The following is a 14,679-nucleotide window of genomic DNA, read 5'->3' as shown; positions in this document are numbered from 1 at the left end:
TGTGATTGGAAATTCGATAATTTTACTCTTAATTAATTGAGACATGTAACATGTATTTAAGAAATCTATCAAGCTGTAACATCTATTAAGTTTTGGGGCATGATTTTTTGTAGAGGTCTCCTTCAAAAAAGATATAGAAATGCTCTTATCGCTTGTTGGGAGTAGTAGTAGTCACAAGATATGGATTGCCTTGTTGAGAATTTTCTCATTGATTTTCTATATTTAGTACAAAATTAGGTTGCCAGTTTTAAAAGTAGCTATTTGGGGTTTTATGGATGCACATGTGGAAAGCGAATAAAAGGCCAATAGGGTATCAAGAAAGGCATACACATGGCGGGCACGCACACACCCTCCTCCCTCGCTCTCCTCTCACTGTGGATTACTTGAGGCTACCATCCAATGTTCGGGAAACTCTTTTTAATGAACCTGAATCCTTTTGGCCCATTGTTGAGGAGGAAATTATCATTTTGAGCAGGCAGTTTCTTTACATTTTTTTCAAAATATAACTAAATCTTGAAATTTGAGAAGAAATTTTTTTCCTTTCTCCCATAAATTTGAAAAGGTTTTTCCTAAAGTTGGACAAGTTCTAAGCTAAGTCGAACCTATCTTTTTCAGAACCCAAGCCACTTAATGCAAGCCACACACCTAGTGTGAATGCCCAAAATGTGGCTATTGAGTCGCACAAGCAAGCCACCTTGGCTTGGGCTCCACAATCCTATGTGTTCACTTCACAACCATCAATGAGAACTCTTGGTTCTTACATTTAAATATCCCCAAACTGGCAACTAGGAATTTAGAGCCTAACCACTTGGAATTTAGAGCCACTTGGAAACCACGCGTGACCCTAGAGCTCTGCATTGTCAAGCTATCTAAGGCCTCACATGTACATAACATGGCAATGTGCCATGCATGCTCATGTTAGGCTATGGGCGACATGATGCAAGCTAGCGGTTCGGTCGTCATCATCATCATCATTAGGGAAATTGTCTACACGGTGCGCTTGCCTGCATATATGCATGACGATGGCATGCACATGCATGAATCGGCCAATATTGAAGACGTGAATATGCATGTGATGATGGCAGGCATGCATGCATGCCTCGGTGAGAATGACGGCCATCTGCGACGCGACGGATTGGTGGGCCCTTGTCAGCAAGGTAGGGACAACCACCTTGTCGCTAGTCGCAATATTGTGGCGCCGGGCGGACGTTAGCCACGAAGCATTATTACAAAAGCCGTTCATCGACTAATATCAGCTATATTGTAAGACCATTAAAATCCAAATTAATCACGTATGCACGATCTCGGATCATAAAAAGCATAGTGCTCTCCACCATTGCAGACTCTGTGTTTACAATGATAATTTTTACACGATCATCTAAGCTATTAGGATCATTTTTCCAAAATAAGTTAAGAGAGAAAGACGATTTTGATTATAGACAGTTCTAAGTAAGCTTCAGCCAACCAAGTCTAAGGTAACTAGCAAAGGGTGGATTAAATCCTCACTTATGCCAAATCATTACAATATTTTGGCTAGGGTTACATTAATACTTTCCGTTGAATCATGCATGCATCAATATATAGTTCTTATGACACTAATTGGTCTATTTCTACAATCATGTCTCACTAGTTGTTATTCACAACATCTTCATCATAATTGCTTATAAATCTCCTTTTGCCTTCATTCTGCAATTATTTTGGGCAAAGTATTACATTATGTGGCTCTAAACGTGAAAATTTAAAATTCCTACTACATTATATTAAGCATCCAAACCTTCATAAGCACCTATATAGGGCAGCTCAACCGCCTTCAAGCTTATAACAGCAAGTGGTGTTCTTTGAAATTTTCATACTAGCCTTTGTAGCCTGTGAGAGGCCCATCAATCCCAACAACATCTCGTCCATATTATCCATCCAATCTAGACAGTCAACTCTAGGATTCTTGAGCCACACACAAAGGCTTGCTCCGTCCACTTATCAACTTGCAGTTTCCCACACTTGTTAGCTCAAATTAATTTCTCATAGATCACCCGCTCTTCACCTAAGCTTTTAGGTAGACCAAATTATACCAAAGCTCTTCTCAGCTGCACTAAATGTCTTTGGTTAAAGCCCTTAATCGCATCAACAAGAACTCAGCAAAAAAGCAAGTGTTCGTGAGGCCCAACATGATGATCATTATGGTGCTTGGATTTGGACTTCTCCTCTTCACCACCACCACATACTTGCAGCCCAATGAGGAAGGTAATACATCTAATGGATTCCATTTATATCTTACTCAAATAGGTCAATTCAAGTTATAATTGATCACATTTTGCATTAACAGCCTTAAAATTGACGCCAGCTTGCCTTATATCAATTAACGTTGTATAATTGAAGTTTTCTCAGGCATGCAAAGCAATGGCTTTCAGCTCGGCGAAGCAAGAATTGAGGTTATAAATGGAGCATATTTGCAGGCCGGTGCGAACAAACAGGTAGTTAATTGATTTATACTATAATGCTGAAGTGGCTGCATTAATTCATATATCATCAAAAATTGAAGACGGAAATAAATACTGCAGGGATTTGTTGCAACTTCGGGTGCTGATCATGAGCGACAATCAGGGCGCCAAGTGGGTGCAGGGCATAGAAAGATGGCTCGATATCTTCATGAAGGATCACCTGTGGTCATTGATGAAGAGGGGGTCGCCGCCTCTAACATTGCGCCTGCAGCGAATGCGGTTATTGACAACGCTGGCGCAGAAGCAGCAGCAAACCATATAAGTAGTGATCATGATATGCTTGTGAGCATCATTCGGCCTGAATTAGTCAAGCCGCGAGATCCTGTTTTGAAGAGTAGCCGCGTAGCTCATCAGCTTGTTGAGACGCAAAAGGCCCTTGCTGTAATAGAGAGACCATCGTCTCTTGCTGATCATGACCATGTGGACGCAAGAGCTTTTCATGCAGATTACAGTGGACCCAAAACACACCCTCCCCGGAACAATTATTAATACAGAAAATGTGCTCGTTGGCAATCAACTGGAAAGGGGAAGTGATAAGAAATCCAGATGATTAATCAACGCATATATCATATTAAGAATAATTAGTTTGCTTAATCACCTGCTTGCCATGAGGCAGCAGCATTCGCTTGCTGTCGACGGATCATGAGTTTTATGTATAAGCATGCTATCATGCATATGCTAGTTACACTCCTGCTAAAACTATCAAAAGAGCAATATCATGACCCTGGACATTGCTGAGTCTAGCCGCAGCATATCATGAAGGTCAATCCTTCTAATTATCATAGCTCTAGTCGCACTCAAAGCTAGCCTCTAAAACAGTTTGGGAGTCTTAAGTACATATATGGTTTGAGATTGAGGTTGTGATTAATCTCAGGCTTACTAAGTTTGAGTTGCTGTAGATTATATTTTTATATGAATTTCTATACTATGCAAAAGGTATGCAAAATGGTGTGATAGTCCAATATAATATCGTCCTTTTTCAAATCGATTCAAAATTGATTCTAAAAATCTTGTTTATATTTTTATTGAGCATATTAAATCACTACGAGGGTATGTTCACCCTTGCCCTTAAAAAATGATTGAATATTAGGGCAACCCAGCCGTTATTTCCTTACGTTTTTTAATGTCTTTCTTGAGCATATTAAATCACTACCAGATTATTGATGTTCACCCTTGCCCTTAAAAAATGATTGAATATTAGGGCAGCCCAGCCGTTATTTCCGTTTTTTAATGTCTTTAATGTCTTTAAAAAAAAATCTTGTGGCACTTCTAAATTTTTGTAACTTAGTGAAGACAACAAAAAATCACATCACCACATTTCTAAATTTTGGTAAAAAATCACAACACAGCTTCGATGGCCTAAGTTGTTATCACCCAGAAGCCTCTCCTTTATAGATGGAACACCTCAATATCTCACAAAAATGCAAAAAGTGCAAGGTTATTTTTGTAAATTATGTGTTTTTTTACAAGTTTTATCATTGGACGCTCTTAGAAACCATCAATTTTAAAACTTTCATATCTTGAAGTAGTATTTTTGACCTTGGAAACTTAAAATTAAGTTTTTTCCCTAATTTTTTAAGGTGTGGCCTCACTAATTACCATGGGTATATTAAGTTACAAAATCTAGAAGTGCCATGAGATTTTGTTATCCATGGCTAGGGTCTATATGGGTACATGTCAATAGTACTGTGGCATTTTCTTCATAATCTTAATTGTTAGTTTTCCATGAATGCATGGTAATATTTTCTTTGCCTTTATGAAGCAAATATTCTTTTAAACGAAGTACTCGATGAGTTGAAAAAGTTTATAAAGACCTAAAAACATCTTATATCCAATGGTTTATGTGTTACAACGACAGGCTTTAGGTTGTTTGGATGAACAATGTCAGAGATGTTTACTTGTTTTGGTCTTGGTACTAATGCCTCTTGAGTATGTGTGACCATATTCTTGACCTCATGAAGGTGTTCCAATTCTCTTACAGGGCTAGGGTATGAGCCAAGTTTGGTTTCTTGAGGGCCTGCATCCTTTCCTTTTCAGTCTCCTTGGTTTTTGTTTGAGCGTCTTTGGATTTCTCAGAACCAGCATGTGTGTTCCCTGAATCGGAATCCTCATCATTATCATTTATGTAGACTAGTTTGTCGAGTGTTCCTAGGTGCACTCGTTCTATTTTCTGAGTTTTTTCCCCTTTTACGGATTTCTTTCTTCTATGACCCCTCTCATTTTTGAGTCCAGTTATACTGAAGTAGCCTAATTTTCTGTTTTCTTTTCCACAAGAGGCATGTTTTGAGCCACGAGTCTCGCTATTGCATTCACAAGTGGGTTAGGGTTTCTCAAAATTGATCTCTAAGTTTGACCACCTACGCTAATCATGTTGAGAGGATAGTTCACCTATTGGACCGAGGGGTTTGGGGGGCAGGGCATATATCATTGACTCAGCATTGGACCAAAAGGATAGTTCACCTATGGGAGGGGGTTTGGATAATATCAATGCTCCACCCTCATATATGTGTTTGCATGAGATTTATGGCTAACTCAATGTTGTAAGGCACCCTTTATGAGGAGAAGTCATTTTGTGTAAGAGTAGTGGCCCGATTTACACACTAGGATGGCCATAGGTGGCCAAATGGTCAAGAGATGGCTTATGAAGGTTTAGCATCATACCAAGTTAGCCCACATGGAAATGTGGCTTGGCATGATTGTGATCAAACCGCACTATGGATTTGAGAGGTCTTCCTAGGACACTATGTCCTAGGGATGTGGGGCCCATTTATTAGGGGCCTAGATGAATCTAGAAGCTTTTAGATCTTGATACACCTAGAAACTTGTAGACCTAGAAGGACCTAGAATATTTGATGGACCTAGAAGCTTTTAACCAATAGACACTATTAGGCACCTTCATCATCAATCCACTCATTCACTTATCTTACCTTCCTAACTTTTGAGTCTAGCATTACATCCTTCCATCCTAGCATCTTTCCAGATTGGCCTCAACGCTTCAAAGCACACGAGTGGAAAGGAAGAAGCATCTAGTGTTTGTAATAATTAGATTTTTTATTCTCCCCATATGTAGAGATCTTGTGTTAAGAGATCTTGTTGTATTGTGATAACACAATTATGTAATGTAGAGATCTTGTGTTAAGAGATCTTGTTGTATTGTGATAACACAATTATGTAATGTCTTATAGTTCTCACTGTCTCTCTCTCTCTCTTTTCTAGATTCCTAGCACTTCCATCAACTTTTCTAACTCTTTGTGGAGTTTGCCTACAATACTCTTCTTTCTTCTCATGTTTAGGCAATCTTTCTTCTCCTACTAGTTAGATCTTCCTTAGGTAGCTTTTGCCCTACTCTAGTCTTGCTAGCTAGCTCTTTTGTTAGGCTCCTATCCCAAATCCATTTCGGTTAATGTTCTAATTCATATTCTCAAATCTTTGGACCTTTTAGCCCATTCATTAGTGAGGATCTTCTTTCTATTGAGAGAAATTATGTCATTTTAGCACATACAGTTCTAGTTTTTCCTAGAATTCTCTTACATCTTGTCTCTTCTGCTTGATTTCTCTCAACTCGTATAAAATGTCTTCATCCATTTTCTTGGGCAAAAAGTTCTGCAAGAAAGGGTCCTTTACTTGTTTTGCAAGGATCATGATAATCTTGAATGTTTGCAAGAAAGGGTCCTTTACTTGCCAGGATTATGAATGTGGACATTCAAAGTACCATTTTGAGCTCTCGTGAGGGAAAAAAAACTTTCCCTCAACCTGTAAAGTTGGTCTCACGATTCAAATCCGCAAACGAGCCAATATTTTATGCTTGGGTATAGTTGCACATTTGCTTTGGGTTTAACTCGATCCTTGGCGTGTATCCTGATTGCAGAGTCTTTCCTTGTCTTCCTATTTGTGGCAGTTTCACTCTTTCCTGCCGCCTCCTTCCAAACTATCTATTCGTTTGTTTTGACCCTTTGTCTCTTCGCCACTCTTTGTCTTCCTTCCTCCCGTGCGTAGTGGCTTCTTTTCTCATCTATCTTCCCTAGCCTATATATAACATCCTTACTGATTTTCTAAGCTATGCATTCTTACCTTGCTTCCTATAACGTTTTCTAGCTGGTCAATAGCTTGCAACAAATAGACACTATAAAAAGATAGAACTCTTTGGTTATTTTAATCATGGCTAGAATATGTATACTACGTATACTCTATTGTGATGGTATCGCTTTTCTCAATGTACAAAAAAAGTGAGATCATATTGCACATTCCATCATGCACCTAAAAAAAGCACATAGCAATACTCTTCATAATATTTCAAAGATGAGAGAACTCAAGTACGTTGTATTCTTCATGTATTCCAAATTAACTTCAGAAGCATTGTGAGAGTGGTTTAATCATTTGCAAATGTGGCAAATGTAAGGATAAGTATGAACAACCAAAAGGTCCTTCGTTGGAACCAGGCCTGTTGAAGCTAAAAAATTTGGTGGTTACCTCACCTTGATAAGATTCAAGAGAAAACCTTTTAATTTGAACGTTATTTCCACCACACATGATGCCCATGTCTGGAGCCATGCATTGAGGTGTGTGTGGAGAGGATGGATGGCCTTGTGAATGGGCCACCTCTTGGATTGGTCCAAACGGCACACCCTAGCCTGCTTGAAAACCTTACCAGCCATGCAATAGTAGCCCCTCTCTGGTGCACAGTGGCGGTCCTGTGTGCACACACACAACCCTTCCAATGCACAGTAATCCTTGTCACTAGTCACATTCCCAGCAATTCCAAGCACTGCATCGGACCAGTCACTCGAAAAGAGGCCCTGAGGATCGAGTGCAGCCCTAACTTCTTTGAATTTCTCCATGCTTTTGTACTTGGTCCCCAAGTCATGGAATGCCAAGGGCCTGTTTTTGCCCCAATGTGGTGTGGCCTTGTACTTGAAGAGCCCTATCTGCTCAATTTCTTCTAGAACATCCTCATGAAGCCGAGGAACATTCCCCTCTGCCGCACGATAGTAAGCCATGTCTATAGCGACTGCATCGGCTTGGCTTCCAAAGTGAGCATCTGATTTCTTCACAAATCTCATGAGCAAGCCGGAGTAGAGATCCAACCCACAAAGGCTAGATGGGTCAATGTCCCTCAGTCTCTTAACGTCCATGACAAAGCTGCTTATGTTGTCCAAGGATATCAAGAATGCCGTCTCATGGTAGAAGAAGCCCTTTATACTAGAGTCCCATGCACACAGGTTGGTAGGGTCATTAGAAGAGAGGCAACTTCCAGATGTTTGCATTCTGCTTTGTAGGCCTATCACAGGGTAATGTGTGAAGGCCTCTTCGTTGTTCTTCAAGCCTGTGCCCTGGCCGAAGAGGCTGGCTGTCTGAAATGCTGAAACCAAGCACTTTGTGGTTGTACTGGATAGTACCTCGGCAGCCTCCTCTGCAGAATGATGCATCGTTAGAAACCTTAATCTCAAGATGGCTAATGATTTATTATGAGTAATGTAGCTAATGAGTCATGCATGCATTGCTAGTTAGCTCGGTTAATCTAGTTATAGTGATTCATTGGTTTATAATTAGGGGGTTATTAGCTCGGCTAATCCAGTTATAGTGATTCATTAGTTTATAATTATTGGGTTATTAGCTCCAATAATATTCTTACCAATGGCTCGAACTCCTTTCAAAACCGAAGATGGAATTGGCTTGAATCCCTCAAAGTCGTTGACCCCATCTCCCTGTGTAGCCATGGGTACTCTATCGTCCATGCTTAGCAACACTTTGTGCTTCGCAGGAAACCATGTCATGTCACCAAACTCATGAGCCCTGCCAAAGGGGATGATTTGGTTCTCAAGATCATCATCTGATTTAAACTGTTTTGTAACCGAACGCTTAAACTGTGGTTGGAGTGCAAAAGTTACCTGCGAAGTGTAGTATACATATTATAGAATGATTAAGCCATATTCATCTCATGGAGAGACTCAAAGGAAATAATTAGTGATTTTCTAGGCCTTGGCGTCTATATATATTCAGACAAATATACAAATATTTGTCTGAATATTTGTATATTCAGAGAAATATTTGTATTCCACACCAGGGCCACTCCCTCCCTCTCTTCCTCCTCTTTCCCTCCCTCCCTTTACTTGTCAAATGAGCAGTTTACTTCCCCTCCCTCTCTTCCTCCCTCCCTCTACTTGCCAAATGAGCCGTTTACTTGTCAAATGAGACCTTAAACAGAAAGGGTATGGGTGAGTGTATGGATATAGGTAATCATTTCATTGCCTTAAATAGAGGGGACATAGGTCATTGCCTTAAATAGAGGGGACATAGGGCTAAGGGTTCTATCTATCTCCCTCTCCCCTCTCACTCTCTCTATATATAGGCATAGGGCACACATTATACTATGGAGAATATACATATATATGTGTACATTATACTATAGAGAATGATTAAGCCATGATTCTTAGATATAATAAAGAATAAATAAGCCATGCATCCAATAGAAAAACTGCGCGTTTAGTAGCCTTTTTAAAAGGCAGAAAACTTTGATTAAATGTGAGTAATATTAGTCGCTCTAGATTGGTATAAAAATGGCGGTGAAGGAAATGTAAGAAGAACGTTACCTGAGCGATGACTCCAAGGAGGCCTAAAGAGACCTTGGCAGCATTGAAAAAGGCTTGCTGATCATTTGGATCTTGATTATTGTTATTGTAAGAGAGGGTGATGATTTTGGCGTAGCCAAGGGTTGGGGGGGCGGGGACAACGAGGCGCATGGCGACGAGATATTCATGAACAGCGCCGCCTTTGCCGAAGAGGGAGCTCCCATGACAGCCTGTGCTGAGGAGGCCTCCCAGCGTGACTCCCTCCCAATAGGGCGTGTAGGGCAACGCCAACCCTTCCTTTGCAACTCTATCCACAAGCTGCCTCAGCCCTACACCACTATCTGCCGTCACCGTCATCGCCTCCTTGTCGATTACCACCTCATTAGCGTAATCCCGCGTGCTTATCACTAACCCTACCCTCCCCCTTGGACACGCCCACTTCGGTATGCTGTTCCCTACACGCGTCACTACCTTCATGCTCTGATCTTCCTTCACCGCTTCTGCTACAGCCTGCAATAGCTCTTGCTCCGACGTCGGATACACCACCCTTGCCGCTTCGCACTTGCTGCGATCCGGCCACACGTGGTATGTGTTGTGTATTCTGCAAGATGAGGTGCCATTGGAGCTGCAATCCACCGTGGGAAGGGGGGCTATGGACGAAGAGAGATGGCTTGCAAGCAGTACTAAGAGGAGGGAGAGATTCAATTCGCCCATGTTGAGCATCAAAGCTTTGCCCAAATTTGCAGCAAGCCAAGTGCGTGCATATGCTAACTAAAAGAGTGTGTGTTTAGGGGGGAGAGGGAGTTGTGTGTCGCGCACCCGTGAGAGAGAGGGCGAGAAAACTGCAGAGGGCGTGACAGCGTCGGTTTCTAAAAATACATTAGCATCCCGTTTCTATACTCGTAAATCGATTCCATCAGTTCACATCAGACAAACACCTCTGCAGTTCCGCTAGGGAAAGATCCAAACTGCCTCTTTCTTACAAATTCTCCCTTTGTGTGTCCTTATAAAGATCCAAACTGCCTCCAAATTCTCCGTTTCTGTGTGTGTGTGAGAGAAAAAAACGTGTCGCCGCATTGTAGGACTATTAAAATTCCTCCACCAAATGATGAAAAACCGTTCTCTAGAATATTTTATTTGGAAGATTTATAATAAGTTGAAGGTATTTCCAATCTAAGAATTGTTAAACTATTTTTTTGCAAGTGATTTTCAAATTTCAACAGTGCAAACTACATTGTGCTTGGTTTTTTTTCACACATTGGATCCCTTACCCTCCAATTTCAACATATGGTTGGAAGACACCCTTTGTGGGTCACTATTAACTATTAACTATCTGTAGTACACAAAAATGATTTGTTAAGCTCGCATGTTCCTCCATCAATACTCTTCGAGGGATGTGTGTGTATCTTCAAAATGTGGATTTCTTCCCTCCAATTTCAATATGTGGTTGGAAGATTAATCCTTTGTGGGTCATGACAACCCTGATTCAAAACCATAGCATAAAAATATATCCAACTTGCTAGAATCCACTAAAGAACAAGAACATGCAAGACACCAATAAAGCCCAACCCCCCCTGAACATATTTTTGATTAATTAATTAGATGGTTGAAGGGCCCCTTAAGGGAAAAAAAAATTGTAAGGTTTATAAGGCTAAAGAAGTTTTATAAGGTTTATAAGGCTAACAGTTGGGTGTTAGGTAGGATTTAGTATGATTGTGATATTTTTGGGACAATGTGCAAGCATGGGGGCAATTAAGGGGGTGCATGGGGCAGCTCTTCGGTTATGGGCATCTCTTTCTTCATCGTCTGCACCTCCTCTTCCTGGTGAGGTGAGATGCAAGTTGCTCCTTTCTTCCTGCGTGTTGCTATCTGTGTTTAGGGCAGGGAGTCGCATGGTTAGTGGTGTGGGGTTGCTCCTTCGGCTAGCTTTTGCGTGTTGATGTCTGTGTTTAGGGCAGGGGGTCACGTAGTTCATTGTGTGGGGCTGCTCATTCGTCGACATCTCCTCTGTGTTGTTGTCTATGTTTAGGACAGGGGGTTGCGTGGTTCATTATGTGGGGATGCTCCTTCGTCGGCATCTCCTCTACCTGCACGTCGTGCTAAGGTGAGATGTGGCTCGCTTCTTTCTTCCTGCGTATTGCTCAAAGCGTGTGCATGTCTGTGGTGGTCTATGCTGTGATGGTATGTGGTTGGTTGTTGCTGGAGGTCTATGCTTCGTTGTCTATGATTAGTTGTTGTGGTGGTCTATGATGGTCTCTGATTAGTTACTAATTAATGATTAGTTGTTGGTTCATGTGATGGTTTGTGATTAGTTGCTAATTAATGATTAGTTACTGGTTCAATTTTATTGTTTAGTTTTGTTTGTTAGTTTGATTTGATGAGAACCTTGCTAATCTTGAATTTATTAATTAGTTGCTAATTAATGCTTATTCTTTCTGCTTTTGTAGATTAATCATGTAGTCAGATTCTGTAATTAAATTTCGATCAAATGTAGATTAAATGTGTTTGAGTAATTAAATGTAGATTAAAACTAATTAATATCTTTTTGTACGTCGGCCTCGTGAGGGTGCGTATGGTGAATCATTCGTGTTGGGTTGGGATCCTTTGGTATGGTTAGGGGTGGGATGCGATTTTGTATGATTGCCTGGGGCAATAAAAGGGCACCTGCGTGGAGAGCTTTGGGAGCTTGGGTTGAGTTGGCTTTGTCTACTCTGTGTTGTGGGGTTGGGATAGCAGCACACAAGCACGTAGGTGGAGGGCTCTCGGAGCTTGGGTTGGGTCTGTCTGCTATGTGTTGTGGGGTTGGGCTGACACTGGATGCTTTAGTTAGGGATCTCGGAGATTGGGTTTGGTGACTCACTATTTGGGTTCAGTTGGATTTCTCTGCCTATCTCGCAAGTTCTATGTTGTGGGAACTCATTGTTGGGTTGGGTATGTCTGCTTGTTCTAGGCTGTGTGTTGCGGGAAGTCACTATTGGCGTTGCGTTGGGTCATAGGCTCTCTGTTGTGGGCTTGGGGACTCACTATTTGGGTTGGGTTGGGACTGTCTGACTATCGTAGGCTCCTTGTTTTGGGGTTGGGTTGGGTTGGGTTGGGTTGGGTCTGTGTGTTGGGGTGGGTCTTTGTAGAACCTAAGGTCTAAACCTAACAAAAAAATACTAAGGTAAGAACCTTAGTAAAACCATGAGATTTTTTTTCCAACCCTTAATTAATGCGATTTTTTTAATAAGTAAATAGGTATGCGAAAGTATGGGTTCACTCTCCCCCACTTGCTTGAGGGCTTACACTTTCAAGCAAGTGTATTTATATATCTTTTTCTATTACTTATGAGCCAAAAATAGTTTTTGCACTCCACTTTAGACCTTGCTCTTAAAAATAGAAAAGTCTAAGCTTTTATGCATGAACCTTGCTATAGCTTTAAAAAAATTAGTCCATGAATGTAACTTTAAATAAATTGGTTAATGAGAAGTCTAAGCTTTTATGCATGAACCTTGCTATAACTTTAAATAAATTGGTCCATGAATCTACTAAGGGTAAACAATAAAGAGAATGTGGGGGAGAGAGACAGCTTCAAACCCTAGCAAGAAGCAAACACACTCACACAAGAGAGAGCAAGACATAAGAGAGATGGATATCTCAATTTTCTTGTATTTTCTTCTTCTCTACTCAACCAACATAACATAAAGATAGGAGTACACACTATATGGGTTAGTACTCAACTACTACAACATACAAAGGTCAGTCCATAATGTGAACCCGACTAAATGAGCTGGTGCTATAACTATGCCAATCTCTGGTAATCCAAAATGGGTGTCACATAGCCTATCATCCCACTGGTCACATATCACCTATAATTTCACTAACCATGCCAGTAGTGTAGATGCGGAAGCTATCACCCAGGCGGGTCATCAATGTCCGTCATAGCACTAGTTGAGCTCGATATCTCAACACTCCCCCTCGAGCTCAACTCCACACACTGCACTCCAAGTAAGCTCCTAAACCTATGGAGCTTCTCTGTGCCCAATGCCTTTGTGAAGATGTTAGCCACCTGATCCTCTGTGTGCTGACATATATCAGATCTACATATCTTGCTAGAACCTTCTCCCTCACAAAGTCATAATGCACCTCAATGTGCTTCGTTCTAGCACATGTGATATACTGGGTTACTGGACAGCTGTATGCTGCTCATGTTGTCACAATATATGACAACTGCCCTATCCACGGACTCTCCCATGTCACCAAGTAGCTTCTCAAACCAAGCTACCTCAGCACCCACATGTGATATACTGGGTTACTGGACAACTGTATGCTGCTCATGTTGTCACAATATATGACAACTGCCCTATCCACGGACTCTCCCATGTCACCAAGTAGCTTCTCAAACCAAGCTACCTCAGCACCCCTATACTCTGCCTCTGTACTCAACAAGGAAACTGTTGGTTGCTTCTTACTGCTCCAACTCACAGTAGAACTCCCAAATGAGAACATAAAACCACTGCTAGATCTCCTGTCTGCAACAATACTACGAGCCCAATTAGCATCTGTGTACCCATGCAACTATATCTTTGTATCAGCCTCATAGAAAAGTCTATAATCAACTGTGGACTTTATGTACCTGAGGATCCGTCTAGCCACATCCAAGTGTGACTTCCTAGGGGCCTGCATAAACTGACTAACAAGTCTAACATCATAGCTCAATTCTGGCCTTGTAATGGTCATGTAGATCAAACTACCCACCATGCACCTGTATGTAGTGGGGTCCTCCAAAAGCTCACCTGTATCTACTGGAAAGCTTTGTGTTCTGCTCCAATGGCACTGAAATAGGTTTACAGTTTGTCATACCATACTTGGACAACATGTCCAAGCTATACTGCCTCTGCAATAGCAAATTGCCATGAGGTGATCTCACCACCTCTATGCCCAAGAAATACCGCAGCTCACCCAATTCCTTCATCTCAAACTTCTACTTCAGAGAAGAATCCTGACATCATGTATGTATGCATCACTATCACCAATGATAATCAAGTCATTCAATAGATGACTAATAGCGTGATCTCTCTATTTGTCTTTTTCACTTATAGTGAAAAATCTGCATAATCCAGTCATTCAATAGATGACTAATAGCGTGATCCCTCTATCTATCTTTTTCACTTATAGTGAAAAATCTGCATTGAATATTTGAAATCCAATGGTAACAAGATACTCCCCGATCTTGTTTGACCATGCTCTAGGTGCCTGCTTCAAGCCATATAAGGCTTTGCGTAACCTACAGACAAAATTTGGATGCGCATCACTCTCATAACCTGGTGGCTGCATCATGCACACTTCTTCTTGCAAATCTCCATGCAAGAAAGCATTCTTTACATCCATTTTATGTAAAGACCAACCCTTCGCTGCAACCATAACAATGAGAGCTCTCACGGTTGCCATTCTTGCAGCTGGGCTGAATGCCTCCTCATTGTCTATGCCATAAGTCTGCACATAGCCCTTGGCAACCAAGAAACACTTATTTTTTAAGTCTTCCACAAAACATCCTTGAGGATTAAACCTCACTTGCAAACCCTGCTCAACCATTTTTCCAACAAAAACCAGGTTCTTTGTAATATTCGAAA

At 41.1% G+C, this 14,679-nt stretch overlaps 2 protein-coding genes across 3 annotated transcripts; one reads left to right on the top strand and one right to left on the bottom strand.

The window, feature by feature from the left end:
• The first annotated feature begins 1,763 nt into the window (after positions 1-1,763).
• LOC147622488 (uncharacterized) lies at positions 1,764-3,429 on the top strand. Of its 2 annotated transcripts, none has more exons than XM_086822653.1 (3): positions 1,764-2,241; positions 2,386-2,471; positions 2,559-3,429. In XM_086822653.1, exons 1-3 carry the CDS (start codon positions 2,094-2,096, stop codon positions 2,985-2,987), a joined length of 663 nt encoding a protein of 220 aa, XP_086678779.1. In that variant the 5' UTR covers positions 1,764-2,093; the 3' UTR covers positions 2,988-3,429. The 2 variants fall into 2 exon arrangements, with proteins under 2 accessions (XP_086678779.1, XP_086678778.1); XM_086822652.1 differs by having other exon boundaries at positions 1,815-2,241; positions 2,377-2,471.
• A 3,413-nt stretch (positions 3,430-6,842) lies between these two features.
• On the bottom strand, positions 6,843-9,904 carry LOC147622487 (L-gulonolactone oxidase 5-like). The gene is made up of 3 exons (XM_086822651.1): positions 9,089-9,904; positions 8,131-8,386; positions 6,843-7,908 (listed from the first exon to the last, which is right to left on the bottom strand). The coding sequence occupies exons 1-3, from the start codon at positions 9,788-9,790 to the stop codon at positions 6,965-6,967; spliced, it is 1,902 nt and encodes a 633-aa protein (XP_086678777.1). The 5' UTR covers positions 9,791-9,904; the 3' UTR covers positions 6,843-6,964.
• Between the last annotated feature and the right edge of the window lie 4,775 nt (positions 9,905-14,679).

This window comes from Cibotium barometz, chromosome 28, assembly GCF_041138505.1.
Source record: "Cibotium barometz isolate CiBa-2024 chromosome 28, ASM4113850v1, whole genome shotgun sequence".
Classification (NCBI taxonomy): Eukaryota; Viridiplantae; Streptophyta; class Polypodiopsida; order Cyatheales; family Cibotiaceae; genus Cibotium; species Cibotium barometz.
The sequence above is the reverse complement of the archived record's forward strand: the minus strand, read 5'-3'. Positions and strand labels throughout refer to the sequence as shown.

Coding starts and splice junctions, on each gene's coding strand:
- LOC147622487 (XM_086822651.1), bottom strand. CDS start 9,790: ATGCTCAACATGGGCGAATTGAATCTCTCCCTCCTCTTAGTACTGCTT. Junction 8,387..9,088: donor TCCTTGGAGTCATCGCTCAG/GTAACGTTCTTC, acceptor TACACTTCGCAG/GTAACTTTTGCACTCCAACC. Junction 7,909..8,130: donor GAAAGGAGTTCGAGCCATTG/GTAAGAATATTA, acceptor ATCATTCTGCAG/AGGAGGCTGCCGAGGTACTA.
- LOC147622488 (XM_086822652.1), top strand. CDS start 2,094: ATGTCTTTGGTTAAAGCCCTTAATCGCATCAACAAGAACTCAGCAAAA. Junction 2,242..2,376: donor CTTGCAGCCCAATGAGGAAG/GTAATACATCTA, acceptor GTATAATTGAAG/TTTTCTCAGGCATGCAAAGC. Junction 2,472..2,558: donor AGGCCGGTGCGAACAAACAG/GTAGTTAATTGA, acceptor TAAATACTGCAG/GGATTTGTTGCAACTTCGGG.